General features: G+C 31.0%; 3 protein-coding genes and 1 pseudogene across 7 annotated transcripts; 1 reads left to right on the top strand and 3 right to left on the bottom strand.

The window, feature by feature from the left end:
- Positions 1–1,807: 1,807 nt before the first annotated feature.
- LOC123204943 lies at positions 1,808–6,799 on the bottom strand. Its single transcript, XM_044621767.1, has 4 exons — positions 6,273–6,799; positions 3,688–3,971; positions 2,665–2,892; positions 1,808–2,561 (listed from the first exon to the last, which is right to left on the bottom strand). Exons 1-4 carry the CDS (start codon positions 6,697–6,699, stop codon positions 2,046–2,048), a joined length of 1,455 nt encoding a protein of 484 aa, XP_044477702.1. The 5' UTR covers positions 6,700–6,799; the 3' UTR covers positions 1,808–2,045.
- Positions 6,800–9,635: 2,836 nt separating this feature from the next.
- LOC123196713 lies at positions 9,636–10,662 on the top strand (annotated as a pseudogene).
- Positions 10,663–10,931: 269 nt separating this feature from the next.
- On the bottom strand, positions 10,932–14,256 carry LOC123207391. 2 transcript variants are annotated; one of them, XM_044624783.1, is made up of 7 exons: positions 13,767–14,254; positions 13,378–13,590; positions 13,147–13,296; positions 12,537–12,656; positions 12,365–12,451; positions 11,748–12,193; positions 10,932–11,221 (listed from the first exon to the last, which is right to left on the bottom strand). In XM_044624783.1, coding segments are annotated over exons 1-7 (1,398 nt in total). In that variant the 5' UTR covers positions 14,148–14,254; the 3' UTR covers positions 10,932–11,220. The 2 variants fall into 2 exon arrangements, with proteins under 2 accessions (XP_044480718.1, XP_044480725.1); XM_044624790.1 differs by lacking the exon at positions 10,932–11,221 and adding an exon at positions 11,233–11,479 and having other exon boundaries at positions 13,767–14,256.
- Positions 14,257–23,888: 9,632 nt separating this feature from the next.
- On the bottom strand, positions 23,889–26,622 carry LOC123209805 (transcription factor bHLH122-like). Of its 4 annotated transcripts, none has more exons than XM_044627957.1 (7): positions 26,492–26,622; positions 25,557–26,133; positions 25,110–25,375; positions 24,876–25,040; positions 24,714–24,779; positions 24,551–24,619; positions 23,889–24,468 (listed from the first exon to the last, which is right to left on the bottom strand). In XM_044627957.1, the coding sequence occupies exons 2-7, from the start codon at positions 26,098–26,100 to the stop codon at positions 24,412–24,414; spliced, it is 1,167 nt and encodes a 388-aa protein (XP_044483892.1). In that variant the 5' UTR covers positions 26,101–26,133; positions 26,492–26,622; the 3' UTR covers positions 23,889–24,411. The 4 variants fall into 4 exon arrangements, with proteins under 4 accessions (XP_044483892.1, XP_044483890.1, XP_044483891.1 ...); XM_044627955.1 differs by having other exon boundaries at positions 26,463–26,603; XM_044627956.1 differs by having other exon boundaries at positions 25,557–26,108; positions 26,463–26,603.
- Between the last annotated feature and the right edge of the window lie 214 nt (positions 26,623–26,836).

The following is a 26,836-nucleotide window of genomic DNA, read 5'->3' as shown; positions in this document are numbered from 1 at the left end:
TCAAAATGAGTCGAGCTAAATTAGAGTCGAGTTCAAGTTTGACTTCCACGAGCTCGAGCTTGAGCTTTGCTCTGCTTGAATCTGGCCCTCACTGAAGCGAGTTAGTTATATGTTCAATTCTTGTTAGGGTAATATAGGTTAGGTTAGGGCTAGATTCGAATCGAGTTTGTTCGAGCTCAAGCCAATATTTTCGAGCTCAAGCTTGTTTGTTAAAGTTTGTAAATTAAAATTTTTAATATAAAACAACGTCATTTTAATAACGGGTTAATTAAAAACTCGAATTCAAAACGACTCAAGCCAAACTCGAGCTCGAGCTCGGTTCTGCTCGAATCCAACCATAGGTCGGGTTAGTTATGTATTGGCTCTTTGTTAGGATAATATAGATGTAATTGAAAGACGTATTGATAATTCTGATACTAAATTATATGAACTTTACAAGAATCATAATTTAAAACCTAACTATTGAAATTGAAGAATCCAAAATTATATGAACGCCACATTAGAATCTTATATTTTCTAATATGAGATTTAAGTTTTATACCTTATATTTGAGATTATAACATTATTAAAGAATCTCCCTTCCTGTTATGAATGACCTTTAACTTCCTTAGCAGATCGGGTAGGTCTCTTAAGTAGATTTTCGTGGCTTAAGAAACGTGGAACATAAAGTTCTTAGAATGGATCAGGTTCCAGGAATGATTCATCAAACAAGTTTATTCAAAACAACCAAATCATTCAAACCAAGACTCAATGAGGCATTTGCTTTGCGACTCATTCCATACGCCCGAAGCGAACTGGATCACTTTCTCTAGACAGAAGAATTAGTCCAAAAATTGGAGATTTTCCATTCTGTTATGCTTATTTTCCGCTGGTCAAAAAAATATAAAACGAGTATGTGGAGAAAAGAAAAAGGTGAAGTAATTAAAGTAAAAAATATTATTTGATTATACTATTAAGAGTATAATTGGTATTGAGTCAATTATATATTTTGTTCAAAAAAAAAAAAAAACCATTTAATATTATAAGTAAAGTTCAACTTTGATATATGAATGAGAAAATATATTTTCAAACCGAAGGGATAAGTAAAGTTGCATAGATAGCTCCGTCACATGGATTTGTGTAATTTGTTGTATGGGTTTGTGCAACAAATCTGACCATCTCAATCGAATTTTTGATGATTTTAGCATCAGAAAACCATCAAGAAAAAAGAAAAGGTGTCAATGATAGATTAATAACATGCTAGAGTAAATCATTGAAAAAAACGATATTAAAAAAAAAAGAAATAAATTTTTTGGGATATTAATATAATATTTTAAACTTTCAAGGGGGTGACTGTTAACCTTAAAAAATAAAAACCTAGATGATGGAGAGTCAAAAAATAATATTTTAAAACTAAATTAGGAAAAAAATTTTAAATTTCACAACAAAAATAGGAAAAAAAGATAAATTTTTCTTTATTCAAATAAAATTTTTAAATAATAATTATCGTAAAATTTAACTAACATATCAAAATTTGAATTTTTAAAACTTATCAAATTTTATCAAATAAAAACTTGAAATTACACTGAATCTTAGGTGGGAATAAGCCTTTTGACCATTAAAATTAATTGAAAAATAATTTGATAATGATTTAATCATTTAGATTATATTTTATTCAAAATTATTCATCCACATTAAAACCTGTTTATATGCAAAAAATTATAATAAAAGTTAATAAGTCTACATAAAAAATTGGATAATGGTTGAAAAAAATGTCCTTTTCTAAATTCAAGAGTGAGAATATATCATAATAAAATAGGCAAAAAGATTTTAAAAAAAACACATTCATTGTCACACAATTATCATTACATGTACACAAATTTTGTTTTGATTTTGCACTCTATTATATGATTATATAATTCTATACCTTTTATTCTAAAATTACTCTATTAGACTATATGAATGATTGATTGGCTGAATACAAAAGCAATACCTGCTAATACACTTCACAACAACCGAACAGAGAACCAGGATAAGGTGAGAAATTAGAAATGAGAGATGAGAAATCAAACCCAGTTGTTTGGAAGAACAAAATCATGGAAACTGAAGGAGGCCTCCCCAGCTGTATCTCTTTCAATTATAAACTCTTGACCAGAACTTAGTCCTCCATAATTATGGTTATCTAAAGCTTCAGGTGACACAGGCTGAATTTGGTTGTCATTAGGTTGGCGTGCCAGTCGAACCTCTGGAGGCAATGGCATTGCAGGCGGGGAAGTAGCTCTTGACCTGAAACTGCTCCCTAATGTGGAAACTAAAGACTCGTCCCATAAGAACACGTGAATGAGTATAGGGACTTTGGCATGCCGGTGCAATGACAGCTTCTGGCTAAGGGAAACAGTGTCAAAACATCTAATTGCTCCTTTTGAAGAAACCATCCAGGGAAGGACCTTCTCGTTTGATACTCGCGAGACCACTAGCAGCCTTGATGAATTGGTCGCTTCTTTGTAGAGAACGCTGAGCCCTGACCTTGTTGAGGGTGCACTTTCGTTATCATCAATCACTGATGAAATGTATATAAATCCCTGCCAATTAACAAGGATGATGATAAGTAATGGCCTTGAAAAGATTTGAGTCTTTTTATTTACTATGTAGTTCAGCTAGAGCTTAGCAAAGCAAACAGCATACTTCTTCAGTGCGACTAATGGCAAATCCAAGCTTTGAATCGTCTTCTTTTATTTTGATCTCAATTGCAAACTCTCCTCCAAGAGAAGAATACCAGAGCCTAACAGCTCTAACAACACCAAGATCAATCCCATGGTAATCCTCAAAACCATACAGGCTTGCATTTGCAAGGTTTGATAAATCAGATAGTGACCCAGCATTCACAGTGGAGGAGGCTGTCTCTCCCGAGATCTGTTCCAAATAAAACTGAACAAATGAAATTCCTACAGCTGAACAATTTTGGAATGAAATTTTTTATATGAACCAAGAAGAAGAAACTTACTGGATTCGGTATATGCTAAACTTGTCCAAGCTAAGCAGTAGTACTTAGAAGACTGCTTCTCTTAGCTCAAAAAAATAATATTACTTCTACCAAATACTGAAACCTAGTTTGGCCACTAGGTAAAGGAAAAATAGCAATTGCAAAACAGAGTATGAATTATTCAGAAGAAAATTCAGTTGTTGCTTTGGTATTAGTCATTTATCTTGGCAACAAATGTGTTAAAGCTTTCAGAAAAAATATGTTACAGAAGTGTTCAATCAGGATAGCAGGGATGCAATCTTGATTATGATATGTATAAATATGAATTTATGATGTGTGGTTTGAGATGAGAATATTTTACAAATTACAAGGAGCCAACTAGACATGTCAAGGGGGTCTAGGCTGGCCACCTTATTTTGCATGGCTCATGGGCCATGTGGGGGGCCTTGGGGCGGGGTAAGACCCACAATTTTAAGAAGTAATTAAAAAATAAAAAAATAATTTGGCAGGGCAGCCTGCAAAAGCATGCGGGCTGGCCCGTTAAGGCCAACGAAGGCACGACCCAAAGTGCTCTGGGCCATGCCACAGGCCTAGCCATGCTTGTAGCAGGCCTTGGCATGGCACAGGGATTGGGCACAGTGGGCCATGATGAATTTGGCCCGGCACAGCCCACTGCTGTGTTTACAGCCAATCATAGAGCTTAATTTAAGGTTAAGGAATTTTACCTTGGTAAGCAAAGACTCAATTTGGACATTCATAAAGACAATGGGGACGCCAGAGGCTTGAGCTGCATTTAGCCAAGCATTTGCCCGAGCAAGAGTATCTTCCACATCATTGTACCGAGAAGCCATTGCATCTGAGGCCTTTGGAAGGAGGAGCATAGAGAGAAAGCAGCTTGAATTGGGAATTAAAAGCACCTCCTGCTTCCTCCTATCCCAAGGATATGAGACATATCCATCTTGAAGCCGAGCCCTAGATAATGCACTTACAACCCTGGTGCTCCTTGAAGCTGCAAAGTTTCAATTCATTATATAAGCATGAGCATCCGCATGAAAGCTTAAGATAGAAAAGATAGAAAAGATGCAACATTTTCGTTCAACTAGTGTCACTGCAGAATTTTTTTTTTTTTTAAATAATTCTGTTCTAAAATTTATTGCCTAAAACTATAACCACTTTCAATGTCCAAGGAAAACAAAATCTACCACAAAATCAAACTCTGAAGACAAATAATCAGCTTTCTTACTATGGAAATGGCTTTGCTCATTACAATCCATGCCAGTGTATATTATTAGATGGTACAAGAAAGGGCAAAGGCTCATAGGGCATGTGAAGCAGGTGCTGAATTAATCCACAAAGAAAAGTTGACCGAGGCCAATAGCGGTTGCCTCATTATGTTCAAACATGATACTTATATCATTATTAAGTGCATCATCTCTCCATGTTTTAATTAACTGCCAACAATATCACCATGATTATAGAATGCAATTCAATACTTCATGTTCAAGGGGGTTTCAACTACCTTGCTAGCATATCTGGAAAAAATATACGAAACAGAGAAAAAGAGAAATTCAATATTGTTTGCACTTTTTTTTATCAAGAAACCTCAGTAGTAATGATGCAAACTTGATACTAAATCACAGGTTATGCATTGTTATGGGCGAATAGAATGGATGACCTCCTTGAGTAAACTCTTGAGAGAAAGAAACTTGGATGTCAATTTCATTTCTGAACTTGATTTCTCTTCTTAGCTATCTTGTGGTTAGTGAAATTTATACTTACTCACAAAAGGACAAAGAAAGAGAGGAAGAATTGTGTTTATTGAATTGAATCAATAATAAAAGAAAATTCACTCGTGAAGCTAACTAGAAAACTAAGCCTCTTATTTATACTTGAGTTTGCTCCTAATCCCTTACTCAAGCCTACAAAAATCTCCAATGACAGGAGCTGATTGGGAATTTATTCCAAAATCAAATACAAAAGATTAAGTATCCTAATTGATTAGTGATCTGTCACTAAATCAAATTCATGACATCAGAGATTTTGACCTTGTCAGAATCCCAAAACAGATACAACAAATGGATTTTAACCCACTCAAAATCCCTAGAAACATTGAAGTTATAATAAAACTTAATGCTAATCAATTAAATGCGTTGTGACACAGCTCAAGTAATGTCTTACAAAAGAGACACTGTTCCCGCAACACAGGTCATCCCAATACCCATTTTTTAACAGAATATGAAATATTTTCAAAGATTTTTTTGTGTTCAAAGTCCTCTTGCTAGAAGTGCTTTTCATGAAACCCATATATTCATCGGGTATGAACTCCAGCTAGATATTTACGTCCCGCAACACAATCACGTGAGAAAAGAAAGAAGCAGAAATATATTGAAGACTGGAAAAAGATATGCGTTGAAAATTAGGTACAATAGCCATCATTTATGTTTAGAAAATGAAGTCAAGTCTATAGTCACATGGGCAAGCAATAGTATTTACATGCAATGCTGTTGCTTTCAGATGACATTAACACAAGAATGAGGCTTAAGAATAAATAGATATTTTTTCCAATTGAGCAAGCTAAGTGGGCAACTAGTTAAGGAAATAAACAAAACAAAAAAGCAACAAAAATGATAAAATGAATAAAGAAAAAGCCAAAAAAAAAAAGTCAACAATTGAAACCAATGGTGATGAATAAAATCCAATAACTTATTCATGGTGGGGTCTTTGTAAGGGCTGCTTTCTTTCTCTTCAAAGTCTTAGAAAATAAGACATGAATTAAAATTGTTACATGCATTTCAAACACAAATTCAAGAAATGTTTTAAAGTTTCATTCATCAATGATCTAATGCTAATGTTAAAAAAAAAAGATTTTCACAAATGGCTTTTTTAATATCATAATAATATTACGTCATAAAAAAAGGGTAACCATTCAACAAGTGCATATGCTAGAAAAACAAAATTTTATTATATTTTTATACATTTTATATACTACAAGACCAAAATATTATATTTTTTTTAATAAAGTAATATCATTATGTTTTTTTCTTTTTATGGCGCCTCTATAAGAACCACCCAAATAATCAAATACGAAAAGCACAGATCAAATTATCTCTGGAAATAACAAAATTCAATCGAATTAATCTACACCAAAAAAATTAGACTAAAAATCTATAAATTTCACAAAATATTGTTTTTTAAAATAAAAAATAGCTATATTCACATGTGCACAACAAGACCACACATAATTCGAAAGTTCAAAAGTCAATTAAAAATGTCAAAAATGAACAAAAACGCGGCACAACGCATCACTCACCTTGCAACTCGAAGCACTCAGCCTCGGTCCGATCAACGAACCCGACAGCGTAATTCGGGTCATCAATGGACCTCAACATGTACTGGTTCTTCTTCCCGCTTGACTCCGGCACGATACACGCTTGCAACTCAGTGAACTCATCGTTGCCGCGCCTCACTTTCACCAGAATCGAAGTCTCTTTGCCCTTGAACGAGCTGTGCAGAATTTTCTGAACTCCGCTCTTCCCGTTCTTAAACGGCGACTTATACGAACACGACGATCCTCTTCCAAATCCCAACCCGATCTCTTCGACGATGTCGCCGGTCTGGAGCATGTCGCCAGTCCATTCATCGGCCTTGGAGCTGCCTTTGAGGCACTCGATTGAGAGAACAGTTGGAGATTTGAAGTCTCTGGTCGGAGGCTCGCTTTGCAGTTGGTTCCGATCCATTAGAGTTCGGGTCGGGTTCAAGAATTCAGTTGCATTTATTGGTTAACACAGAGAGAATTTGCGCTGTGACTTGTTTGGACGGGATTTTATAGGAGGATTAATAATTTTTTGGATAATCATGGATTAATAATTAATCAATTGGCATCTGTTGCGTCGTTTTCATGGTTTAATGAAGGAAATTTTAAATTTTTAATTATAAAGTTAATTGGATAGTTACTTGTGTAATTATAAATTATTAGGAATAATCTAATTGAGTTAACAATTAATTAAAGATAAAATAAAGTTGCTCCAAAGGGAGAATAAAAGGGATAGAAATTTCGCAATCTTATTTATAATTAAATAACTTATATTTTTATTTTGTGTAATTATTAAGTAAAATCATAAAGGCAAAAAGAGAAAAAAATATGTAATAATAAATCATTCTTTGATTTTATTACCAAAAAACAATACAGATTTATAATTATATTATTCTCCTTAATGTAAAATGATAAATGATTTATAATTTTTTTGTAATTAATATTATAAAAAGAGTTTATTGATCAACAACGGCTTGTAAATTTTCAAATTACCATAGAATAATATATTTTAATTTTTTATTTATAATTTTACATGTAATTGCTATAGGTTGATTTTTCAGACGGCAATATATTATATTTAAATATTATTATTTTCTCAAAAACCCGAAAAATGCGGTTTGACCTGTGGATCTTCCATCCAACGGCTGTGGTGTTACATATAAAAGTTGACTTCTTCTCAAAGCCTTAGAAGCTTCTTGGTTTGATTGGTACAGGTCGGCACAAACGAGAATGTAACTCTCACGCGCTTTATCCGAGAATGAGCAACACTATCCTGCCATTTATCAGTTGGTGACGTCATCACACGGAAAGTTCTTTTCTGCGGATGATGTCAACAATTCTTTGCCTTTAACAGCGTTCCATGCTAATTTCTAAATAAGCTTTTTTTTTTTTTTCCTATTATAAAGTAACAAAGTATTTAATTTAGTAATATTAATCAAAATATATTTATAAAAAAAAATTACTTTACCATATACTTATTAATTTAATTAAATATAGTTATTTCATTTTTTTAAAATTTTTAGTAAGATTTAAAGTAAATTTATCTTTATTAATCTTTATCACTCTTTGTAATTGAAAAAAATTTAAAAATCAAAATTAAACAAAAAATATTATAAGTCTTATATTATTATTTCATTATTTTTTATTATTTTATAATTAATTTTATATTTAATAATATTTTATTTACTTTAGATTTAAATTATGTAAAAGATCGATGTGATTTTGAGTTATAAGTTGTAAAAAATTGATTGAAATCGAATTTAACTGTGTTAGGGGTTGAGAAGGTGTGATAGGAATGGTAGACAGAATAAGCGGGTGGTAGGTGAAGTGGGCTAAAATGTAAATTTTCCTGAGCTTTGGGGTTATTAATTTTAAATGTACATTTTTTCTAATAAATAACTCCTCTAAAAAAACATATTTCTTTTATTCCTATTCCTCCACCCTATCCATCTCGCTTACTGTGTCTAATTTACCCAAAACACACTTAAATTAGGCTTCAATGAATTTTTTTACAAATTATAACTCAGAATCATATCAATTTTTTGTAACAACATAGATTTGAAGTAAATAAAATATTCTTTAATGTAAAATTAATTAAAAAATAATAAGAATTGACAAAATAATAATGTATATTTGATCACTTCTACTTTAATTCTTTCAAAATATTTTACATATTTTGTATAAAATTTAACTTTAAATCATATAAACAAAATTAACAATTATATTTATTACTTAAATTAATAATAACAATTAAAATAGGATCCAAAAATGTAGATTATAAGTGACCACTCCTACTGTCTAACACTGCTTATATTAAAAAGTTCTTAAGATTAGTGATTAAGACAAAATGTATTGAATTGAAACCTTAATTATATTATTATAATCGATAGGATTTTGACTAATATTGACTAACTCTAACAAAATTAAATTGAGATTTTAATTATATTATTATAATCCATAAGATTTTTAGATAAGACTGTCTTTGTCGTATAATCGTATATAAAATAAGAATAAATTAAAATCGAATCAAGTTTGAGTGTAACTCAACTAATAAATGAACAAACTTGAAAATACATGTTCAAACTCAAGCTTATAGCTTGACGAGCTGTTGAGCTTGGCTCAACTAGGCTCATTACTGTTTATAAAGCCAAGCCTCTTAACTAACTAGAGCTCATAAGAAGCTTCTTCTAGAGATTTTTGTAACTGTACAGTATATACAGTATACTTGAAATCTGAAAGCAACATATAACAACATATCACAGAATTAAAGCAGATTACATATTTACAGTACACTTGAAATCTGAAAACAGAATTAAAAATGCAGATTACATGTTCTCTCTGTGTTCCCAGAAATGAAAGTATCGTGAAATTGGGAAATATAAATTTGCCTGTATAGCTCAAGGATTAAACCAATGACACTTGAAACATACACATATTAATTTGTCGACGAAACCTCTAAACTCAAGTATATGAAGTCTGCATTTTCACTTTAAAATTTTAGTAAATTAATTAAAATAGCTACATAACTTAATCAAGACTTGTAAAATGTTTGGCAACGTTGGTCAGAGAGTTTTCCTAATTGGTAAAAGAAATTGAAAATCTATTTACCGAATCCTTGTAGATTTCGATAACTTGTTATCTTTATATACACGTCTTCATCTTTGTTGATTTCAATTTTTTTCTTCTATTAAGAAACCTTTTTTTCTTGGTTTTACTTTTAGCTTCTTTGTTTGATCGATCATGGAGAATTTTCACTTTATTCATCTGGTTGGTGAGGGCTCTTACGGGAAAGTTTGGAAAGCTCTTGATAAGCGTTCAAGTGAGCCGGTTGTGATTAAGGAGTTACGAAAGAAATATCATTTTTGGGAGGACTACATGAACCTAAGAGAAGTGAAGTCGCTAAGCGAGATGAATCATCATAATATTGTCAAGATTCACAAAGTTATCAATCATTGTGATTCTTTATACTTTCTCTTTGAATACATGCAAAACAATCTTTCTTATGTTATTCAACAAAGAGAATCTTTCTTTTCCGAACTTGAGGTAAGAAGCTACTGTTTTCAAATTCTTCTGGGTCTCCACCACATGCACCAGAAGGGTTATTTCCCTCGTGACTTAAAGCCATCAAACTTGCTTGTTTCCAATTTTGCAATCAAGATTCCTGATTTCAGAATGGTGAGGGAGATAGATTCTGAACCACCATATATTGAGTGTGTTACAACTCGCATGTACCGAGCACCTGAAGTAATGTTGAAAGCTAGCAATTATAACAACAAAATTGACATGTGGGCTATGGGTGCAATCATGGCTGAGATGTTTGCATTGCATCCGATCTTTCCTGGAAAAAATTCAAACGATCAAGCGTTCAAGATTTGCTTTGTTTTAGGCACTCCAACTGAGAAGACTTGGCTGGAAGGATTACTTTTGGCAAAAAGTTTAAACTATCAATTCCCAGAGTTACTTGGAGTCAATCTGTCCAGGTTTTGACCATTAGCGAGTGAGGATGCTATAAGTTTAATTTCATTGCTTTGCTCTTGGGATCCTTGCAAGAGGCCGACAACTGCCAAAGCCTTGCAACGTCCATTCTTCAGGAATAATGGCTTTTGGGTTCGGACTTCTTCTCTTGGTGAACCTCCAAGATTTAATGTGGTAAGAGGAGCAGTGAAAAAGAATAATAAGATTTCAGATTTTGATAAGGTCATTGGTCCTCGAAAGCTGCAGTTTAATAAGGTTTCAGATTTTGATAAAGTTGTTGGTCCTTGAAAGCGGCAATGTATCATGCACCTCAAGCAAAATCTTCTGATGAAGACTAGAGTAGGATTGCAATGCTAATACTGAAAAATAATTGTAACGACAATGGAGTTCCACTTTGAAGAAAGATATTTGAGTAGGTTTTTATTTCAAATTTTACCTGACTAAAAAAAAAATTGTAACAACATTTTATGGGTTATATATCTAAGGAATTTATATGATCATTATTTATTTTTAAGCATTTTTTTAACATATATTTTTGCATTGCATTGCACTGTTTAGACTAAACTTGGTCCCCAGCACATCATATTGTGAATGATTCAAGGAAAATGAAATTTGTATACTCATTTAGAGAATTATGTTAAATGCGTTGAGACTACTCTTGTCACACAAATAATAAAAATATAAGGTAAATAATGATCTCTATTAATCTATAAAGGGAAATGGTGGAAGATCCTCTGTATCTATGTCTAATGTGCTGTCTTGCAGCTGTAGAATTGCTCTGAATCTAACAAGAACAATGAATACAACAACAATGTAATATAATAGCAGAGCTGCTCTGCACCTATTGGTTTGTACCAGACATTTTGAATCTTAACTATCTCCACAGCTATTACACTGGGAGGCCTTACATCTTCAAATTGTAAAAATATTTTGCATCTCAAATCTTCCACATGTAGATTTACTGCATTAACCTTAAAATAGGGAAAAGAGCAGAAAAAATAACGTCAGTACACACCATTGCATAATGATTTGATAGAACATGAATCAACATTAGCATAAACAAAACATGAACAAATAAATCATAGTTTGCATTGTTGTTAGCAATATCATAAAAACTCTGACAACTGCAAGCATTAGTTCCTATGTTTTACGAGTTCAAAACTCCAATAATTACAAATGCAATAAGAACTTTAACGGAGGCCAATATAACAGCACTGCAGCTGTATTTCCTGCAATAGAAATTAAAATTTTGAGTTGATGTTATTTTAAGAATTAAGAAATTCAGGAGTTCTACACATTGGCCCAATTTCTAGTTCCTGGTTTGCTGCACTAGATTCTTTTTTAGGAAAATTTTGATCTAAAAGAAATTTATGATTTTTGAGACTCAAAATGAAACCATATGAAACCAGGTGATAAAATCTGTATTCAGAAACTTGTTGTGATCAAACCAGAAGGTATTGAAATTTGAAACATCACAGCTGCATAATAAATACTTACTAAATCCATCTTCTCTGTGGAGCTGCACCCTTTGACGCAGTTTGAGGCCGCCTCCTACTCTTCTTGAGATCTCCTCTTGTTGACAGTTGGTTTTGCCTCGATGAAGATATTGTATTGGAATTTTGATTTATTGATATTTCAGTCAGAGGACTACTTTGACAAGAGGTTATACGCAAGTCAGTAGGCTTCGCCAATAAACTAGAGAATTTGACTGGAGCTGACTTCTGTTCACTTGGTGAAGCAGAGTCACCATTCAAAACAGGTGCACCAACAGCTTTCAGAACAGTAATTTCTGGTCGATTCACAGGGGAAGAATCGGAATCGGAAGAAGAAGGGCTTGTAGTACTATCCATATCATAAAGCAGGTTATCTGCCATAATTGGAACTTGCCAACTGTTTGTGGCTGATGCAGTGGAAGGTCTCTGAAGCCTTGTCAACTGCACCAGCTGGGATTTGGAACAAAGTTTAGCTGGTTACTCATGAGGTGAAGGTAAAAGCTAAAGTACTTCGAGAAAGAAATAAGTGATCAAATGAAAAAAAGTCTTTCCAATCCAGATGCCTATATTTTCACCTTATTAAACTAAACAAAATGCAATTTTAGTGTTGATTTCTCACACCTTTTGTTCTAAAACCACCATGTCTTTCTTCAGTCTTGTAATTATCATGCTCTTCCTCCTTATGATGTCTTCCAGATCTGAGATCCTCTGTTATTAAGAGAAGGAAACAAGCTTGATTACTCAAGGAGAAAATACATGTGAAAACATGAAGGAAAACATATATATATATTACCTTTGAACCGTTAGTGTTTGATGACTGGAGAAAAGCAGTTAGCTCCCTTATGCTGGAATCCTTGTCTTCACACTCCTTCCTTAGATTGCTGATATCTTGTTCCAATGCAAAGTTGTTCATCTGCACAAAGATAAACGGAACAATACAATCTGAAAGCTTGATGATACCATAGTCAGCATTATTCTCTTTTTACCAGATCCTGCCACATCAATGATTGCTTGTATCAAGCCACAAATCTACAAACTCTCTTTCCATGCAAAGTGTATGATAAACCTCTTTGTTGATCAATTAAAGCCCCAGATAACAGAAGTCTTCACTCAAAAAATCCATCAAACAGCTCTCTCCAAAGTGCCAACCATTCATCAGAGTGCAATTCTAGGACCATCCAACTAAACTATTATGTTGTAGCTATGGCCAATGATTTCTTAAGCAGGAAGATGATAAGTGCATATCAGGACTTTACAAGATTAATTTCCGAAATTCAAATAACAGGTTATGGAGATCATTGTATCGAAGAAGCTAAAATATGATTAACATCCTATGATCTCTTAATCAAATCACATGTTATGCAAAATCCAAAAACCAGATAATTTTTCTGAACTTCCATCACCTGAACTTCTACACTAGATGTGACACTTGAAGCCCAATCTGACAAGTCAGACATGCGGCGCTCCTCCGGTTCCACCTCATTCACATGATTCATTTTGAACTGCAGCATCTCATTCTCATCCCTGCGGGAAGCTTTCACAGCAGATCTAGCCTGTTACCAAATTAATAAGCCCAAAAAAAAATCATCAGTTAATAAATTAAAATTATTGTAGAAGTAAAGATGAAACTTTACCATCAACCCATTAAAGAGATGATGATGTTGATCACAAAGCCAACAGCCACACTCAACAAAACTGATTTTCTCATCGCCAAACGTTTCGCCAAATGCTGACTCTTCTTTCCCTTTTAATGGTATATTGGCCTTTATTTCCTTCTTGTCCTTGGCAAAATACAACTGTTCACAGAGACTGTCAAGCTTCTGCTGCATGCTCAAAAGCACTTCATCCTTGAAAAGCATTTGCACAAGTTCATTCAAAAAGACTCGAATTAATAAAAAATTCCATAATAATTGAAAAAAAACAAAATCCCTTTACATAAAGCAGAGTAAAAGTTTTAATTAAACATAAATTAAATCAATACGTATAAGAAAACCCAATTAATAAACATGTTAAAAACACAAACCCTAAGTTCAACAGATTTTTTGAGTTGCGAAATGACCCAATTCTTCTTCGACTCAGCGACGGCGACGCCGATCACGGCAACTATCAAGAACCTCTGAATGGGGGTAAACATCTCCCAAGCCGCGGCTTCCTCTCGGCTCAACCATCCCTTTATAGTTTTAGACGAGCTGGCTTCTTCTGCATTAACGAGTCGTCCTTCCAAGGACACCCAAGCCAACTTACGAACCGCGGAAACCGGGGGGCTCGGGCGGGTGAAATGGCTTGAGAGGCGGCAAGGGAAAGGGAACGGAATTGCAGAAAATGCCGCCAGAGAAACTACAGATGGGGAAGGAGCCGACACAGAGCCTAAACTGAAGCCATGATTATGGCCGTCGTCTTCCATAAAGAGACCAAAGTGAAATGAAAATAAATAAATAAATCAATAGATAGATAAAAGATTAAGGGAAGAGAATAAATAGAAAGCAATCAAAGTTGAAATAGAGAGTGAGAGAATTGAATGAGTTACTAGTATTGAACTGTACGTCCTATTCAAATTGTTTTGAGTTTGAGAGGGAAACCAGGAGGAGGAGGAGAACGTTGGACTTGGAATTCAAGTTTTATTTTAGCTTCTCATTCAAAACAGTGTTTATTTTTTGAATTAGTAATGTTCTGTGTATAGTTTTTATATACAAATAATGATATATTATTACATAATTAAATAGTTAAAAATTAAAAATAAAATAACACACAATTATATTATGACATGTCATTACTTTTTTTTTTGTTTACTCGAGGAATTTTTGTAGTAAAACTTGAGAGACCGTAACTACTTAGACTCGTAACTACAACCTAAGCAAATTAAGGGATAAACTTTATTGTGATATATCACATTAGAGTCACTCAAATCTTGAACAATTGCAAATAACCCTTCACCCTTCACCATTTAGAGCAATCTTTGAGTCACATGTTATTGTATATTATTTTTTCATTCGCTAGTTACTAATCCGAAAGTATTCAGGAAAATATTGGCAAATTTACACAATATTAATTCATAAATGATAACAAAATTTCTGTTAGGGTAGATTTAGTTTAGGTAATATTTTATTTAAAAATAAAAAATTATCACAAAAATAAATTACCAAAAAATTATTATGTATAAATTATTACTATGTTTAATAAAATTTTATAAAAATAGTTATATTTGATAAAATTTGATAATTATAAATCATTATTATATTTTGTTTGGGATAATAAAATAATATTAAGATATTATTTACTTAAATAGTTTCAGTTATAATTAAGCTAAAATATATATTATGTTACTTGTTGTCTTAATTGAAAATGAAGATATTTTTGTCCTAAAAAATTAATAAATAAAGATAGAATTGTAATAAAATCAGTATAAAGATAGAATTGTAATAAAATCAGTATTAAATAATCAAATTATATTTTATATTAACTACCACATTATCATTAGTAATTAAGATTACTATAATATTTTATTATTTATAAACAAAACAAATTAATGTAAATAATAAAATAGAGATTATTAAAGTAATATTTCTTTACCTGCAACCAAACTAGAGATGGTAATTTCAGTCCGAATTTAAGATATCCGACCCTCTTAGACATTAACAGGGAAGAGATTTTTTGATAGAAATAGAGAAGGGGATAAAGATTAAAAATTCCCCACAATCGGGGACAGAGATGCATGTGTCCCCTCTCCGCCCCTTTATATTAGGGATGTGCACGGTCCGGTTTGGTGGGGTTTACAATATTTTTCAACCCAAATTGAAAAAAACGGTTTGAAAAAATTTCAAACCAAACCAAATTATTTTAAATTACAAACCAAACTGAAACTATACGGTTTGGTGCGGTTCGGTTTATGGTTCAAACAGAATAAAAAGTATTCACTTTCAATTTTTCAAATTCAAGAAAAAATAAATAAATAATAACCATAATTAAAAGACATTATAATTCAATATTTTCTACTTAGGGTCTACTTTATTCACATCATTTAGAGAATTTTTCTTACACCTTGACAAATGATTTTTTAGTGTACTTGTTCCAAGATTTCTTGGGGAACACTTGTACACTTGACCACAATAATTGCATTTACATTTGTTTTCCCCATTAGATTCAAATTTGGTAAAATGCTCCCATATCTTGGATCTTTCCTTCATAAATTTTCTTTTTGCTACTGAAGAATCACTATCATTGCTCTCAACTTGAGGTAAAGAAGATGAACTTCCTCTCTCTCCTAATGGGAACTCATCATTGATGTCTTCCATTTACAAAATTTAATGAACTATACATTAAATAATATCATACTAACATTAATTAAAGAGATTAACCTTAAATTAATTAATAAATTGAACCCATTTGCCCTTAAATTTTACCATTTGATTAATTAAATCATTTGATTAATTAACACAAACTATTTACTTTTCTATACTATACATTAGATAATATTATACTAATATTAATTAAAGAGATTACCCTTAAATTAATTAAACTGAACCCATTTACCTTTAGAGTTTACCATTTAATTAATTAAACCATTTGATTAATTAACACAAACTATTTACTTTTCTATACTATACATTAGATAATAGTATATTAGTATTAATTAAAGAGATTATCCTTAAATTAATTAAATTGAACCCATTTACCCTTAGATTTTATCATTTAATTAATTAAACCATTTGATTAATTAACACAAACTATTTACTTTTTTATACTTATATTAATGCAATATATTCATACAACTTTAATTTTTAATATTGTAAATTAACATTAGTTGATAATAATTTGGCCAAATCTCCATATCAAAATGTAATATTAATATATTACTTTAATGTGTAGTAAACACGTCTAAAATTTATTGAAAAGTATAACCTATTAATGAAAATAAGGAATATGATGATTAAGCCAACATATATAACAATATGAACAATAATAGATGCATCATTGGGTTCTAAAGTAAATTGATGACTTACCGGCGACGATGATGAGTTGAGCGATGGTGAGTTGACTGGTGCTTCAAATGAGAACTTAGACCAAAAAGATGGTGATGGTGCTATGGTTCCTTTTTGCTGAGAAAGAATCACAAAAATTTAAAGTGTGCTGCGGTGTTGAACGTAGGAAGGGGAGAAAGAAATTTTCGTGGAAAAAAAAGTGAGGTATTAGGTGTCGGATATGTTTTATTTTTAAGAAATAGATTAATACATTATTTTTATATATATATATTAATTAGTGGTGGTTGTATATATTTATAAAATATTGTATTAGTTGTTATATGTATTTATGAGTGTTTGTTATTCTTTGTATGTATGCATATATGAATTGCTAACTGCTGTGTCGGTTCTTGTGTAAATATATAGATATATATTTTTTGATGTTGGCTGCTTACCGTGTCATATATATATATATATACACGGTTTGGTTTGGTTTGAAAATCGTTCAAACCGTAAACCGTTTTTTAAAAATTTTTCAACCCAAATCTTGGACGATTGCAAATAACCTTTCACCCTTCACCACTTAGGTCAATCTGTGGGTCATATGTTATTATTTATGCACATAGTTTTATTATTATTTTATTTGCTAGTTACTAATCCCAAAGTATTCATGAAAATATTGTCAAATTTACACAATATTAATTCAAAAATGATAACAAAATTTTTGTTAGAGTAAATTTGGTTTGGGTAATATTTTATTTAAAAAATAAAATATTATCACAAAAATATATTATCAAAAAATTACTATATATAAATTATTACTATGTTTAATAAAATTTTATAAAAATAGTTATATTTGATAAAATTTGATAAAATTTGGTAATTACAAATCATTATTATATTTTGTTTGAGGTGATAAAATAATATTAAGATATTATTTACTTAAATACTCTAGGTTATAATTAAGCTAAAATATATTTTATGTTACTTGTCGTCTTAATTGAAAATGAAGATATTTTTGTTCTAAAAAATTAATAAATAAATATATAATTGTAATAAAATCAATATTAGTTAATCAAATTACATCTTATATTAACTACCACATTATCATTAGTAATTAAGATTATTATAATATTTTATTATTTATAAACCAAATAAATTAATGTAAATAATAAAATATAAATTATCAAAGTAATATTTATTTACTTGCAACCAAACTAGATATGGTAATTTCAGTCCAAATTTAAGGTATCTGACCCTCTTAGACATTAACAGGGAAGAAATTTTCTGATAGAAATGAAAAAGGGGATAAAGATTAAAAATTCCCTACAATCAAGGACAAAGATGCATGTGTCCTCTCCCCGCCCCTTTATATCAATATTTGTACTTAAAATACTAATATATTTTTATAGTTTTATATTATATATGTTTTTCAAATTTATTTATATTTTTGTTATGCATATTAAAGTAGTCAATATATGTTATCTATAGCATTTGAAATAATTAGTTAATTTTAATTTTAATTAATTTTATTGTTTAATATGTTTATGTTGTATTTAAAGGATAAGAAGAGAAATTTTTTTCTCGTGGATAAAAAGACAGGAATGAGATTTTTTTTTGTAGGTAAAAGATGGAGAAAAGATTTTTTTTTACAGAAAAAGATAAAAAATCTTTATTATTCCCACAACGGGAAGGAAGATTGATATTCTTCGTCAAAACAGAGATAAGGAATAGGGTCTTAGTCAAAACAGAGATAAGGAATAGGGTCTTAGTGCTGTCCTTTCCCATTATCATTCCTAAACCAAACCCACCTTTGAGGATTTGAATTTAGGTGCATTTTGTTCGGCAATGTTTTATTACTACCCACCTTTAAGGATTTGAAATTAGGGTGCGTTTTGTTCCGTAATGTTTTATTATTAAGTATAAATTATTATAATATTTGATATAAAATTTATAAGTATAAATAATTATTATATTTAGTTGAATATAATAAAAAATATTAAAATATTATTTTTTTAAATATATTTCAGTTCAATTATTTTTAAAATATTTTACATGTTACTCATCATATTAATTAAAAATAATATTTTAAAAATTAATAAATAAAAATATAATTATAATAAAATTAATAGTCAAAAAAAGCATTACATATATATAGAATTTCTAATTTTTAATTAACTAGTAATATCTAATGTAGTAAATATAATTTTTCTCTTATAATTAGGATAATATAATACACATACTATATAACAAGGATAAATTAAATTAAGATTAAAATCTCTAAAATTAGGAAATCTTAATAGTAGGTTCCAAATCCCTAAAATTAAGAAATTCCCACATTTTCTGCGGCTTCTAGACAGTCATGTTCTCAAATTTGAGCAATTACGTTGTTTATGGGTTAACTAAATTAAGTTTTTGGTCAAATCTAATGACTCAGCTCCATTTTAATTGTAAAGGGTTCAGACTTGACTGGTATTGGTGGGAGTTAATATAATAAGTTAGACTTAAAATAACCACATTTAACATCATTTAGCATATTTTAATTAATTTGCCAAATCATATTGTTAAATAGAACAGGTTATTATATATCATTATTGGTCATATATTATATATTTCTAAACTTTAAAAATATAATAACATAAATTTATATCATGCTATAAACCTTTATCTTATGTTAGATTTGATTTTCAATATAAATATGATATTCTATATTATAGATCCATCTTTCACATTTCAAATAATTGGAAACATAATTAAAAAAAAATATTTATTTAGTATTAAATGGAAAAAACAATTCCTATATATCAAGAAAAGCTATATTCTTAAACTATATATAGGAATGAAATTCATATTCATAAGTGAATCAACATTAAAATTGACTAGGGATTGGGTATGCTCACATTAAGGATGTAGACAAAAATATATAAGTTAATTCTCAAGCAATAACCAACCAATAAATAGCAATGTTATGCATATCCTTTTTCGAATACATAAATGAGTACATACGTGATGTATTATTATGTAATTGAATGTTATTTTATTTTTAATTCGAAATCATTCAATCATTTGATGACACATATCAAGTGTTTACCAATTGTGTATTCAAAATAAATACACATAGTTTTATTAATCAATAAATATGGATCCCTCTAAGAAGCTTCAAGTTATTAAACCAAGGAAAAGATGAACGGTATTCTGAGTTTAGGTATGAGTGTTTTAATACGTTATTCCAAGAGTTTTATGAAACATTAAGCTTATATGCTAAAGTATAATGCAGTTTAGCTTGTTGACGTTATGAAGGCATAATATGTGAGTTTGAGAGTCATATTTTATGTGATATGTGACTCGAGTTATGAATAAGTAAGTCATATGTTGTGTAATCTATGACTTAAGTAAGATGTGAAAACATAAACAAATCTCAGGTGTTATTAAGCATTCGAGCAATAGTGTATGATGCATGAAAACATATCACAACAAATTTAATGAGGTGAACTAGCATTATATATATACATGTTTTCTGGAGCATTAAGGTGTTTGTATTTTCATAAGGGATTCGAACTTGTATAACTTTATGAATGATAGATACTTTCTATTAATCTTTACACCCATTTCCAAAAAAAAAAAATCATTGACCAGAAGCTCAAAAATTATGTCTTTAAACAAGGTTCTCAATTTACTCATGAGTTTATTTTGGTCAAAATCTTTTTTATATATCGAGACAAATTCATCCAATCTTACTCTAAAGGTTAAAACAGGGTTTTTAAAAATTTTTGGGGATTATTTTCATATATCCCCATAAAAATAATATATTAATTGATTTTTCACGGATAATATAAATAAAATTATGTGTATTTATTTTAAGTATATAAATATATACATATTTATATGATAAAAAAGTTATTTTTATTGACTGAAAACCAAACACCCCTTAATAGGTATTAATCAGAAAATGTAACAAACTTTGGATATTCTATATTATAGATACATCTTTCACATTCCAAATAAAAGGTAACACATAATAAAAAAGAAAATATGTGTTTAGTATTAAATGGAGAAAATAATTCCTATAAGCAAAAACCATATTCTAAAAAATTTAAAAAATATATATATAGGAATATAATGAAATTCATATTCATAATAAGTGAATCAAAATTAAAATTGACTTTGAATTGTTATCCTCACATTAAAGACGTAGACAAAAACAAAAGTTAGTTGCCAAGTCGGCAATAAATATGGGTCCCTTCAAAAAAGCTTAAAGTAATTAAAAAGGTCCCCCACTCAAAAATTAAAATTAAAAAAATAAAATAAAAGTCTTGTACTAATATAACCCTACGTACAGGACAGTAGTAAATGCCCCCCACCACCGAATTAGATAGAAAAGGAAAGTTCAGAATAATCATTTTATAAAAATATACCTAAAAAGAAATAATTATATTGTACCATTAATATGATGGAATTTTATCTAATTTGCGTTAAAAAAGTTTAATTTAAAATTAATTTAAATATAAAAAATTAACTCTAAATAGGTTTGAGATTAATAGATGAAGTTCATATTCAGAATTAATATCATATTTCATTTTAATCGATATAAACTCAACTTATTTAAGAAATTGAGTTCAATTTTTAATTAATTCAATCTTAATTATTAATAAGATAAAATTAATGATATAATAATTTTATTCAATATGTAACAATTATAAAATTTAATATAATTATTTAATAGAAAATTATTTGGAGTTATGAAGCGTCATCCTTCGTCATTTGGGTGGAGCGACGAAAAGATCTCTATCTCTTCATCGCACCGTGTGACGAGGAGATGGAGATCTCTTCATTGCACCACCGTCGTCGCACCAAGAGAAAAAGGAGGTCGAAGATGATACCAGAGACAATGTCGAAATATGAAGTTAAAGAATGGAGGTGAAACTGTTATTTTTAAAAGTTATGGGGGGCAGCTGTGTTTTGAAAAATATGAAAACTCTTGATTTGAGAGTAAAAATGTTACTTTTTAAAGTTTAAAAACTTTAGGTAAAAATAAAATATTAGTTTCTAAAACTTAGGGGGTTGAAAAGTAATAAACTTTATAACTTTTAATATAAACAGTAAAATAATTATTTTACTAATCTCTTTAACAGAAAAAACTTAATAGAAGTTTAGTTATGGGTGAGAGTTTAGGTTTTTCATCTTCATGGGTGTGACTTGTAATTAGGCTAAAATTTGGGTGGGACATAGTCCTTTTCCCTTATTTTTAATTAATAGTTCTCACTTGGGAAGAATGACATAAGACATGACATAGCACTCACTCCCAATTGATAGTGACTTATCTAGAGAGTGCAAGAACTTCAAGTGCCCAATTACTTAAATACCAAATTTTATTTCGTTATAAAATAAATACCCGATTAGTTGGGCTTATTTATCAACTAAAATAATTTTTTAATATTGAGAAAATTAAGTTGCTTTTACTTGATTGCAGTTAAGAAAGCTCTAAATATTTAGTAAAAAGTATTATTATTATTATATATAATTTAGATAAATAAATAATATATTTTAATATAATTTAATATTATTTTACCTTTAATTTATAATCATCTAATTATATAATAATTATATATATCTATTTTGGATATATAAATGATCATGTTTAAGATTCATCATATAAGTGATGAAATTATATGTACCTATTTTCAATTTATCTCTATAGTTTAGTTTAAAGGTTTATCATATTATCTTATTCATTGTTTTCCTGTAGATTCCTCTAAGGTTGCTCAAGGTACGATTGGTGAAATTAAAAAACCTACTAAGACTATACGTCATATTTGGAAGGTCAAATTCTTGCCATTTTGATCAAATTTCTTTACACTTCACATGGTTATAACAACCATAATGCTATCTCACACAATACTTACCATGTCTTAGGAAACTATAGTCTATAACCCAGGATTAACCAATTGGATCAAACGTCTTAATATTTTATCATTTTATATCAAATTGTAGTAAGAACTCTTAATATCATCAAGACTAATCATCACACATATATTGATAATAGTGTTGACAAGCTTCTCAATCTAAATTTCAATTTTCTTTTCCTCTATCGTGAGAATCCTCTTAACAAGGCTAAAAATCTACTTACTAATAGATTGTATAATATAAGTTTATAACAAAAAAACGTTATCTACCCGTAAGGGGTGGTTTGGGTGATGAGTTTGAACTTCTATTGTGGGGTCATTAACTAACCTTAGGATTTGCTAAAATGGTCATTCATCCCCCTTAAATGATTATATGACCTTTAATTATTTGATGTGATATTATCCATTTTATCTATCTGACTTGACACAAAGGGATGTGTACCGATGTGTACCCTTTATGTGTGACCATTCAACAATCTTAATTTCAAATTCTTTGTACTTAGTCATTTCCACAAAGTTAAATATCAATTCTATTCATAAATTAATATTATGACTAAATTAACCTTGATATGCATTTATAGTTGTTACACCTTCTTCATAATTTTTACAATAATTCAACCATTATATCACTGTAGGAACCTCGCACCTATTGTGAGGCTAGTATCGACCCTTCTGGCAAAAAACAATGGCAACAGAAATTAAGGCTCTTACAAGTACATATACTTGGGATTTAGTTGATCTACTACTAGCTAAATCTAAGTTGGTTACAAATAGTTCTGTAAAATAAAGACCGGGGAAGATTGTTTAGCTGAAAGATGTAAAGATAGACGGATTGCAAAAGGGTTCACACAAGATTAAAACATTGATTATGGGGAGACATTTACTTTAATAGTGTGTCCTACTTTAGTTCAGTCTCATTGAATATATAACAACTAAGCATTGACAGCTATTTCATGTGGACGTTAAAAATGTCTCTCAATAACGATGTTTCTAAAAGAGGTTTATATGCACCCTCCTCCTGGTTTATTGTTTGGAATCTCACTGAGCATAAACGAAGATGAATAGCTTAAGACGTAGCAATGTCTTTATCACTCAAATATGCCAACCCACTAATTGCCCAAATCAACAAATATGTTTTAACTAACAACATAAAAGTATACTCTATAGAAACAAATATGCATTGGGGCCAAAAGGGCACCCAAAATTAAGATCCAATACGGGAAAAGGGATATCCATTTTGTGGCCTTTACTCTCGAAAAAGATAGAAGTCCTCGTTTCTTCACATAAAGCAAATCACTTATCTCATTCTTCAATCAATCATTAATTTGATAGACAAATTTGGCATCCCACAAGTTTCCCATGATATATATTGGGACAACAATAGATGGCTTCCCAGCCTTCACTACATGACAAAAGTTAAGCTGAGCTTAACCCCCTCTCTCTCTCTAACATAAACTTAACAAAGTTGAGTTAACTTACAAATCGGAAATTAAACACATGTTAAGTACTAAAATAGAATTGTTAAACCCATACAATCGAATAGATTTTTTATATCACAATCTAAGGATTCTGGTTTCCAAGGCTGGTTTCTGATAAATAGAAAAACTAATCCAGCACTTCTGTATAAACCCTTCTTAAATATGCAAATTACTAGTACAAATTGCTGCTTATAGTTAGCTTTTAGCAGCCTCTTCCTTTTCCCCTTTTTTTCCTCTTCAAACCCACATAAAAGATCTTTTTTTGTTTCAGTGAAGAGGAGAACCTCTGCAGTCTTGCCTTTTCATCTTCTTTTGACATTTCTTTTGTTTTATGGCTGTTGCGGCTTGCTTGAACACGTACACCTTGCACGTTTCTCAGAAAGTGCCTGAAAAATAAATGGGAAAAAATCAGACACAAACCTTCTTGTTGAGTAAAGATTTGTGAATTTTGACTATAGATGACAACACCTTCACTTGAGATTGAAGCTCTTTCACGTAATCTACAGCCAAATCCAGCATGTCTGCCGTGTTTGTTTGCTGCAAATTTAGAATCAGAATTAGTCTCTAAGGAACTAACTTCGACTAAAATTCTTAGAAGAAAACGTTGGCGTAATGAAAATATTAATTGTACCTTGTCCATGTTTGGTACAAGATCTTGAAGTTTCTTCATGCGTTCGCTAATTTTGGTTCTTCTCACCTTGAAATAACGCAGATGCAATTAATTCAAGTTCAGTTATAGAGTTAATGGGGTTTTGAGAACAACCCAGATTGCAAAAATGGAAAAATTAAGTACCCTCTCAGCAATGCTTCTGGGATGAGTTGCACAGCCCCGCTTTGCTCGAATCTTGCAGGGCACAGAATCCTGCAACTGTAAAAGCTTCTCGATTGATGTGAGATCTTTCGGTAAACTCAAGTGATGAGCCAACAATGGAGGACGGCGACTTTGGGCTTCCAAATTCTGCGAAACAACTGATAGATCAATTTCTGATCGTAAAGTTACACAATCTCAAACAATCAAATCTCTTACCTCTGTTTCAGCTTCACTAAATCCAGAAAGAGTCCTGTCTTCGTCTCTAAGCCTTTTCACTCCACTGAGATTCTCTGAAATCATAGAAGATTCGTCCCACGAATCGATGCCGAAACGCCCCTGATCGAAACTCTCATTGTCGCCTGCATTTTCCATTTCCGCTATAGGACTCATAGGCACCGGTGGCCTCCCTGAAGAAAAGGGTGCTTCTCTATTTGTGTTATTTCCGCCGCCATAGTCTCCCATGCCTTTCATCACAACATAGCCTGCAATTTTTGCCAAGAATGATGAAGCAGAAACTTTAAATTGCTATAATAAGTACCAAAAGCAAGAATTAGAAATAAGATTGTCAAACTTTAATAAGAAAAAGCTTCATTTAATGCTTAAAATTTTTGTTTTCTAAAGAATGGATCGTTAACCAAACAAAGAAATCAAGCAATAACATACCGTTTTCAATGCTAATATTGTTGAAAAGTCCTGCAGGGGAGCTGCTATGGCGGATGAGATTTGAACTATTACCACTGCCACTCATCTTCATCGGCGGCCGAAAACGATCAACCCCAACTGAACTCATCGCTCTATAGTCCATTTCTGAGCTTAAAGTATTCTGATTTTGCACGTTCTGTAGAGGCTGGCTCTGGTAAAAACCCTGTGAGGCAGGGGGAAAATTTCTCTGCTGATTACTTGATGGAGGAAGAGCACTCTGACCAGACTGTGAAGGCTCAACCATCTTCTCCGTCACCGGGTACTGTTGCCGGGTTATTCCCGGACTTTGCTCCGACGAACCTGATAAGTATTTTGAGAAGATTCGTTCGGTTTCAGGACTTGAAACTTTGAGAAAGTCTTCACAGAATTCTGTGTCTAAGAAATTTGAAAAGAAAGTGCTCGGAGCTGATTGGTAACGTGTCAAGCTCGAGTTCGTCTGTCGCTGGTGGTGCTGAAGCTGGTGATCATGGAGATAGTGATGGTGCTGTTGAAGATCTGATTCCATTTTTTTGTCTGCTAACGCTGATCAAACTTCAGACTACCATTCAAGTAAGCAGAAAACAGAGAGAAAAAACAAAGAAAACCAGAGGTAAGAAAGTTGAGATTTTGATAATAAAAAAAGGACTAAGAATCAAATCTGAAAACAACCCATTTTCATAAACTTGAATCTGAATCACTCAACTCAAGAAGATGATAATAACAACAAAAAGCAGCCACTCAAAAAGAGGAATATTATCATATCAAAAAACCCAAGACAAAAAAAAAAAAAAAAAACAGTAGAAGAACAACAACATGAACCCAACAAACAAGGAAGCAAGGAAGAAAGCAACTCTCTCCCTCTCCCTCCACCACTATTTAAATAATAACCTTTTGTTTCAGAAGTGCTTCTGTTGTACCTGCGCTAGCTATTGCTGTTGCTGTAGCCAGAAACTGAGCAGAGAGAAAGTAAAATGAATAAACCCAAAAAAGAAAATACAGAAAATATTTCTATTTCCCTCTGAATGTAAGAAGAGCCAGAAAATATAATATTTAATTTCTAAGTTTTTTGACTTTATTACCCTTCACGTTCTAGATTCACATTACGTAACGCTAGCAAATCAATATCAACCGTTAGATTGAGCTACACCAACAATGTGATGGGAAAATTCTAATCGTTATTTCAAAAAGTAGTTTAAGTTACAATAAAAAGATTTTAAAAAATTCAAATATTTTTAAAATAAAATTTTAATTTATTTAATATA

Source organism: Mangifera indica, chromosome 2 (assembly GCF_011075055.1).
Source record: "Mangifera indica cultivar Alphonso chromosome 2, CATAS_Mindica_2.1, whole genome shotgun sequence".
Lineage (NCBI taxonomy): Eukaryota > Viridiplantae > Streptophyta > Magnoliopsida > Sapindales > Anacardiaceae > Mangifera > Mangifera indica.
Note: the sequence above shows the minus strand (reverse complement) of the source record. Positions and strands in the feature narration are given on the sequence as shown.

Coding starts and splice junctions, on each gene's coding strand:
- LOC123207391 (XM_044624790.1), bottom strand. CDS start 14,147: ATGGAAGACGACGGCCATAATCATGGCTTCAGTTTAGGCTCTGTGTCG. Junction 12,452..12,536: donor CAAACACTAACGGTTCAAAG/GTAATATATATA, acceptor TCTTAATAACAG/AGGATCTCAGATCTGGAAGA. Junction 12,194..12,364: donor TGGTGGTTTTAGAACAAAAG/GTGTGAGAAATC, acceptor TCCAAATCCCAG/CTGGTGCAGTTGACAAGGCT.
- LOC123204943 (XM_044621767.1), bottom strand. CDS start 6,699: ATGGATCGGAACCAACTGCAAAGCGAGCCTCCGACCAGAGACTTCAAA. Junction 2,893..3,687: donor TTGAGTCTTTGCTTACCAAG/GTAAAATTCCTT, acceptor TATTTGGAACAG/ATCTCGGGAGAGACAGCCTC. Junction 2,562..2,664: donor CCATTAGTCGCACTGAAGAA/GTATGCTGTTTG, acceptor GTTAATTGGCAG/GGATTTATATACATTTCATC.
- LOC123209805 (XM_044627957.1), bottom strand. CDS start 26,100: ATGGAATCAGATCTTCAACAGCACCATCACTATCTCCATGATCACCAG. Junction 25,041..25,109: donor TTAGTGAAGCTGAAACAGAG/GTAAGAGATTTG, acceptor GTTGTTTCGCAG/AATTTGGAAGCCCAAAGTCG. Junction 24,469..24,550: donor AGCTTCAATCTCAAGTGAAG/GTGTTGTCATCT, acceptor TTTATTTTTCAG/GCACTTTCTGAGAAACGTGC.